Source organism: Thermobia domestica, chromosome 7 (assembly GCF_964235325.1).
Source record: "Thermobia domestica chromosome 7, izTheDome1.hap1.1, whole genome shotgun sequence".
Taxonomy (NCBI): domain Eukaryota; kingdom Metazoa; phylum Arthropoda; class Insecta; order Zygentoma; family Lepismatidae; genus Thermobia; species Thermobia domestica.
Genome location: NC_137460.1, coordinates 121,160,883 through 121,169,438, shown reverse-complemented (window position 1 = coordinate 121,169,438; position 8,556 = coordinate 121,160,883). Strand labels below are relative to the sequence as shown.

Here is an 8,556-nt window from a genome sequence, read left to right as displayed (position 1 = left end):
TTTCCGTTAATCATTTAGTTTGTAAAATAGTTTTTTCATGTATATACGTTCTTTTTAGTTTGTAAGAAGATGCCTAAGTGTTTTGTTTGTCATAGTGACTTAAGAACGAGTCAGTCTCTGTTACTTCATTTAAAATTTTGTCACAAATTAGGTGCCATGAGCCCCTTTCGTTGTGGGGAATCATTGTGTGGACGCGAATTTGATAACGCCAATTCATTCCGCAAACACTTGCTGAAACACGAAAGAACAAGTACGGGTGGTGATGGGAACCAGCCTTTTCGAGGATACCAAAATGAGGTGTGTCACATCAATGTTGAGAGACAGTTGACTGATAATGGTGATATACCAATTGAAACTTCTGTGGAAAGCCTTTCTCTTGAAGATTACCGTGAGGCTGTAAAGGAGGAAGCCCTTCTTTTTATTACTAAACTGTATAGTCAATGTAACTTAACCAGAACTCATATACAAAACCTTTGCGACTGGGTACACGGGTTTATGGGCGGTAGTGTGATGCAACTGCTAAGAGAGAAAATTTTACAAACGCTTCGAGGAAATCATGTTGATGATAATACAGTAACTGAAGTAATGAACATGTTTAGTATAATGTCCAGTCCATTTTATAGCTTGGAAACCGAATATAGGCGATTTGGCATGTTAGAGACAATGGGCAGTTTGATAAAACCAATTGATTATGTTATTGGACAGAAATTATCTTCAAAGAGAAAGAAAGGCGAGGTTTCGGTGGAAACATTACAAGTGCTTGGAAAGTTTGTGCCTATGCGAAAAATGCTTAAACGATTTTTGGAGTTACCGAATGTTCTGTCAACGTTACTCCACTTCAAGAACAGTGCAGAACAAGAGACTGAAGTACTTTTCAGTAGTGTGCAAGGACTGCATTGGAGAAACGAGGTAACGTTTTCTGATGATCGTTTGATATTACCTTTATTTCTTTACTTTGACGATTATGAAATTAACAATCCTTTAAGTGGGCATGCTGGTACAAAAAAGATAGGGGTAGTTTATTATACAATTGCATGTATTCCACCGGAGTTTTTCGCGAAACTAGAGAACATATTTCTCGCCTTACTCTTTCATTCAAATGATAGAAAAACTTTCGGTAATAAAGCAACCTTTTCAATTCTTATTGAAGAGTTGCGTTTCCTAGAATGTGAAGGTATATGTGTAATGTATAATGGTTTAGAAGTACAGATTTATTTTAAGTTGTGTGTTATTACAGGTGACAATCTTGGATTGAATTCCGTTCTTGGCTTTACAGAGTCATTTTCTGCTAAGTACCCTTGCAGGTTTTGCCTTACATCAAAAACAGATTTACAGGCGCAGTCAAGAGAAAACGTCCGGAATTTGCGGGACGTTGAGAATTATGAACTACATGTAATTCTCGGAGATGCTTCACAGACAGGAGTAAAAGAGAATAGCACTTGGAACATGTTGCCGAGTTTTCATGTTACCAAAAATTACAGTGTGGACGTGATGCATGATCTTTTGGAAGGGGTGGGGAACTATGATATGATGCATATTTTGAAGTACTACATCAACGAAACACGTCTTTTCACAATGGATATTTTAAACAGTAGGATTTCGGCCTTTGCAAGCATGTCAGATGACGTAAATAAGCCGGCACCTTTATCTTCTGAAAATCTTGAAAAGAATAAATTAAACTTGTCTGCTGCTGAAATGTTATTTCTCATAAGGTACTTTGGTTTGATAATGGGTGACTTAATCCCCGAGGAAAATATCGTTTGGAAATTTTATATTCTGCTAAGAGAAATAACAGTCATATTAACATCAAAAGTTATTCACGTAAACACTTCTGAATTACTTTGTACCTTAATTGAAGAACATCATGAGATATACAAATCTTTTTTTCAGGATACATTAAAACCTAAGCATCATCATATGGTTCACTATCCACGTTTAATGCGACATATAGGACCACTTGTTTTCACATGGTGTATGAGGTATGAATCCAAACACCAACCGTCCAAGATTGCTGCCCGTATTGCTTATTGTCGAAAGAATGTTCTAGAAACTATAGGTTTGAAACACCAATTGCAGATATGTTATAAGTTCTTTCAGAAAAACGGTTTTCATATTCAACAAGAAATTGGACCTGGAGCAAAGATATACCTTTCACAAGATCAGAATTTTCCATTGTTTTCAATGTGTTTACCTCCTTCGTTGTTGAAACTTTGTCGGTCAGTAGCTTGGTGCATATACAACGGATTTGTGTTCAAGTGTTGCATGGTAGCGTTCGAAATTCATGAAGATGGTTTAAACTTTTATAATATAAAAAAAATTTTGTTAGACGAAGAGTCGCACATTTTCCTTCTATGTAAGAAAATGAAAACAGTTGGCTATGACAGTCACTACTGTGCATATCATTTGTCTTTCACGCAAGAGTGGATCTGCATACCAGTAAATTTGAATTTTGCAGGGCCTCCTACGTATTATAAGATAATCGATAATGACAACATATATGTTTCTGTTTCGGTATGATTTTGTGTTGCATGTGGGGCAGTGTTTTCTAACATAATCGTAATAGGGCTCGAGCATAAGAAAATGTTTCTTAATCCATGTGATTTTCAGTCAAACAATATTATATCCACTAGCAAAGCATTTGCAATGAAGCATACATTCCTGTACTACTAGATGTTTTGCCTGCATGGTCCTATGGCCACCGAAGTAGGAACTAAACTTTTAAAAAACATGGTTGGTTCTATGTAAATTTTATACAGATTTTTTGTTCGGAATAGAAAAAGGTTACATATCGAGTGTAAGGAAAAGATCGCACAGCTTGGACAGAATCTGACTCTACAGCTGAAATGAAACGAAAATGTCTTACGATATTTTGTCCTCCGAGGTTCCCTTTTGAAGTGACAGACGGGTAAAATTTGGACTATGAGGTAACACCTTGCGGTACTCTGTAGAAACACGTGATAGTTTTGTTTAGTTTAAACTTCTTCGTTATCTAAGGTTTTTTAAATCAGTTTTTTTATTTTAACAACAAAATGGCTAGATTTGAAACGGCATGTTTTGTCATGATCTGGGCACAGAAAGCTTCTTTTTGTACGACATTTATTCAATTTGACATTTTAAATGTACGTTTTCATCTCTTCACATTTTCCCGCCACATTTCAGACCTTTTGCTGCATCCCATATTCCATACTTTTATTTAAAAAAAAGAAGAAGAAAAAGAAAAATGACAAAGAGCTTTGAAGTTAGGTACCTTCGTTTGAAGTACGGCACTTTCCTCTACTCCACGATAAACACCATTCCAAAGTCGCTGCTGTCAAGTGTTGTTACGGACAACCCGTGCGATATTGCCATATCGACCAAAGTTTACCGGTCTCTCCCTTCCAAAAGGGGGCCTTAAAGGACAACTTTATAAAGACATTTTCGTATCGTTTTAGCTGTAGAATCAAGTCTGTCTGCCTGTACTACCTTTTCCTTACACCCGATATATATAAAACCGCTTTGGAAAAGGAATCCGTGTACCCAGTCGCAAAAGTTTGTATGGGTTCGGTTCCTTTATAAGAATGTAACTTGGATTTGCTAATGAAAAGGATTTAGTGTTACCGAAATGGGTTTAAAACAAAAGTTAAACAATATTGCGTGAAAGGAAGGTAAATCGTTGTCTGCCATTTTTATTTCTAAGTATTTTTTTTTAATTGGGAAGGATGTCATGTGACACTAAGTTTAAACTACTAAAAATATATTTATGAAAGCAGTTTTTAATGGGTTTCTGCAATTCTAATATAAATGTGTCAAAGTCAAGAACCGTATCTTGGGAAGGTGTCCGTCTTAAGAAAAAACATATGATGCCATTAAATTTTGATTAATATTATATGGTAGTATGATGTGTCGTACGTCGAAAAGAATAGCTTTTATTGATTGCAAATACATTGCTAGTGGTCATAATATTTCTTCATTCAAAATCTCACTGAATTACATAAACCATTTACTATAACCTTTACTGAGTTCAAACTATACTTTGTTCTAATTTTAGAGTTGAAAATATGCTATTGGACGTAAGATTGAATCTAGGACGTCAGCCTGACGATTCCTGTTCTGATCCTTGGTGCACTAACAAAATTTTTACTCCTTAAAATGTAGATACTTGCAGGAGCTGCCCCAATTTCTTTGTTATACATTTTGTCTCCTCATTTTATTTTAAACTTATAAAAATAAAAAAAGGTTCTAGAAGAAATTGTATACTATTAAGGAATGAAAACCACAGGCGTGACGTCGCGAAAATCAAATGCCATTAACTCTTAAAAAGAGATAGGTACGGAAACATGTAGCGAACCTATGATAGAACATGAATCAGTAGATATTCTTTCGTATTGTAACGTTTATATTATGTGTTACGAAACGTTACGCTAACGATGGTTCTAATTATTGTCCCTTGTATTTAAGTATTTTATTTGTCCTTATGCCTTTTCTTACAAGTCTTATTACTGCTTAGCAAATACTTTCGTATTATTGTTAGATGCAAATAATGCATATTGTACCAAGAAAATAATTTCAGAAAATGTAAAATAATAATAATTACTTCTAACGAAAATATTCGTCGTGAAATTGTGTCGTTTGTAATCCAGTCTGTGTGGGCATTTAATGTAAATTTTTGTTTGCGTTTATCATGTTAAATAATGTCATGTGTATGATGGGGTACTCAGTTTCCGCAGTGTCTGTACAGTAAAATTCCGGCAGATGGCTCCTCGTGCATCACTTGGTGGTCAATGCTTAAGCGACTTTGTGCTAGAAGATCACTTTTAATTTTTGCATATATTTCCACTCGTGTGTTTCGTGATGGCAGTTTCGCTTGAGTGTTGTATACTGTTAAATCCTCGGCCCTTGAAGTTGATTTCCATTCTGAAGAAGAAGAAAATGTTACACGGTGCAGAGTTGGGTAAATCCGATGGAAAGTTAGTAGTATAATTTTTTTCACAGTCTTTACAGCAAGTCTCTACACAGCCTTTACAGTAATCCTCCCATGTTCTCTTCGTGGTACAAAATCCTATGCCGATTGACGGGTATCCTGAACGGACATTATTTTCAACCGATGTTCTGTCACTTTTAACATGCTCTTACGTTTGACCATGGCCTAAAGCATCTTTTCCAAATGTTGACTTCAACATTTCATGTGTTTCTGAAGCAGATTTTCTAGCTTTACCTAGTTTCATAAATTTCGTCACCTTCAATTTCGCTGTTACTCAGCGCATAACTGGGGGAAGATACGCTTAAAAACTAAATGCGACTTCCTAGGACAAAGACGCTTAGGGCACTGACTCTCAAAGGATGTACGAGGAATTGCTTGGTGGTGTTTAATCATTCTAGCTTAAACTTCACGAGCTGCAAAACTATTCTGAAAACTTTTCAGTACTCCGTTATATACGGTACACTTTAGAAAGAAAGAAAAAAAAATTGAGAGATTAAATGACATTAGAAATACGCACTACCAACTCCAAAAAGCTTTTTGAAAAATAAGTAATAATAAAATGATAAGGAAAATTCAGTTAACATAGCGAAACACTAATTCAGTTCAATCTTCTAAGCTTTATTTTATGCATGTTTTTATTATTTATCAAACGTAGGAAGAAACACATTTATTATGATGTAGGTATTGACCCTAAAGAACTACATGGTAGTTACAAAATTTTCTATTTAAAAAAAGCAGTCTTGTAACATGTTTTGTATTTTTTCATATTATTTACATTTTTAATGCAAACGGTTACCAAGTTTCAAAAGAATTGTTATATTTGTTAAGTTGTACTCATTTTTTTTTTTCTTCTTGGTTTTCTGTCTAAGATAAAACTTAGCAGTTTTGGTTGAAAAATGATTTATTGTATCAGTATTAGGAATGTGGAAAATAAATTAAAAATAAGTGCAATATGATCTTACAACAATAAAGCATTAGTGTTAAATTCATTAATAATAAAACGAATCAGCCATAAATCGTATTATAATATATTCATTATCAGTAAAACAGTAAGTCTGCGTCTAATGGAATAATACATATATATATTTGTTTTCTTCTGATTCCTGTTCTGTGTGAATCAGTTTAAGCACAAATACTTGCCACTTAATTTTCAAGTTTGAATTTAGAATGTGAAATGAATCAGCATTTAATTTCATTTGATATTCATTTACATGCTCCTTACTAGAATCAATATATTTCTTGCTTGTATGCATACCGAAGTCGTAAGGAAATGAACTTTAGAACACTAACTCCTCTACTATGATTGACAGAGTTGATGTACCATATTCCGCTCAAGGGAGTAAAACTTTCAAATTTGAATATTTCATAGTTTTGTGTTGAAACGTAACGGATATGGTGGAGGCGGATTGTCCTGCGAAGAACGTTTTTCTTTGTAGTTTTAAGGACTTTACGAGGACCAGGGTATTCAAAGTTCATTTTCCTGCGAATTCGAGTTCTGAATCACCGTGTATATATGTGTATTGTATTAAGTGAATCTTGATTCTTCAAAACTTCTAGTTTATGTAATTGGGGCAATTCTTAGTATCCAAATTAGAATTATATCTTACAGTCTGGTTGTACACCTGACAGCATCTTCAGATAGAGAAAAATAGGATGGGAAAAGAATGGATTACAAAATTGAATACTTCGAGTTCTTCTCAATTTCCTTACCCGTTATTTGCCATCTTATTTCCTCTCTCTGAAGATGGTGTCAGATGTACACTGAAACTGTAAGATGAAAAATAATTCTAATTTGGACACATCATCAATATGTGTCTTCCGTGTTCAGTTACTTGGAATAACTGTTATTTAGTAACATCCACATTTTATAAAATACGTGTAAAAATATTAAGAAAGAAATGTAAATCAAAAGTATGTGGTATATTTTCATTGCATTGATTAAAAGATTTATATACTTTCATAACTGCATTATTGTAAAGTTCCTTTTTTGGTATTACTGTGCTGCATTTCTAATTTTTCTGTAATGTATACTTGATTAAAGGAAAATAAAAGTAGTTGTTATAAATGCTGTGTAATTTCTGATCTACATTGCATACCACCTCAGTTCCATTGTTATAGAAACAACACTGCATGGTTACGATAGCTATAAACACACCACCTTGATTCTGCTTCATATCAAACTTCACAGAAGATAAGACAAAAGTATTATTAGAAACATTTCCATTATTCATTTAAAGAAGTATTGAAATGGTTACTGGAACTGTTTCTAATAATACCTTTGTCTTATCTTCTGTGAAGTTTAATATGAAGCAGAATCAAGGTGGTGTGTTTATGCGTGTTGTTTCTATAACAATTCCGAAATTGTTCCACACACTATGCTAGATTGTTCTGTCAACAATCTAGCATGGTAACAGCAAACATACTTTATCTTCAATATTACAATACGGCATGGCTACCATAGCAATATAATATGGTTATAGTACCTATGCAGGTTGTTCCATCTACCATCTTACATGGCTGCTTCAACAAGACGTTCTTGTTCACATAGCCATACCGTATTGTAGATATAGTCATATCATATTGCAACTACAGCAATATAGTATGGTTACATCAAGTATAAAATTTGGTGCACCTACCCTGCTATATGGTTGTCTCAATAAGACAGTATTTTTAAAATAGCCATAGGGTATTGTAGGTACTGTAATTTAGTCTTGCAAATACAACAATATATAATGGTTACAATGACTATACGGTATGGTTGTCCACCTGTTGTCCAACCATCTAGTATCTTTGCAATACCTATACGGTATAGTATTCGAACGAATATGGTATTGTAGGCAGAGCTATAAAGGTATAGTTGGGATGTAGCTGTATTGTAATCTGCATGGTAATATTGACTATTAACTCCGATTATAGTTAAATTTACAATACAGAAATATGATACTATTGCACATATGTATGGTAACAATAACCCGGATTTAATAGCCATACCTGTATGCTATTACTGGCCATAAGCATAGCTGTCCCTATATAAGCAATACTATTCTGGTATTATTAACCATTTAATGGTTATGCCAACTATACCATTTTTTAGGGTGTATCTTTGAGGCAAAGGGAGGTGATGATAATGTAGTAAATGGTGAAAGAAGAAAGTGAGATGAACGTGAGAGCACAAGAAAATCCACGCAATGCTAGTTGTTCATCACAAAGCCAACTTGGTGCAAGCTGGGATTGGTCCAAGAATCGCACTCTACCACTGAGCTACAGAGGCCCTTCAAAACAATGAATCAACACTTGGAAAACTTAGAGGACCAATTTGTAACGCTCCCGCGCTCGTTAAAAGATAACAAGATTTCAGCAGTCAACTCAAACCCAAAAGAATAAGAAAAAAAGAATCCCAAAAGGATAAGCAAATTTACGGTTCAACGGAACCGCAGATTTTAATGCAGTGGGGTGCTTTTGTGACTCCTTACTAATACTGAAAAATCAAACTAGAAACAGAATTCTGACCTTAAACTTGTAAACAAAAAATCTAGACCTCAATTTACCTGTACCTGGATAACAAAGATTCAACATTTTCTAAACAAGCAAAAGAG

At 34.4% G+C, this 8,556-nt stretch overlaps 1 protein-coding gene across 1 annotated transcript; it reads left to right on the top strand.

Annotated features, from left to right (window-relative positions):
- The first annotated feature begins 69 nt into the window (after positions 1–69).
- LOC145689317 (uncharacterized) lies at positions 70–2,517 on the top strand. The gene has a single exon (XM_081763459.1). It carries the CDS (start codon positions 70–72, stop codon positions 2,515–2,517), a length of 2,448 nt encoding a protein of 815 aa, XP_081619585.1.
- Positions 2,518–8,556: the final 6,039 nt, after the last annotated feature.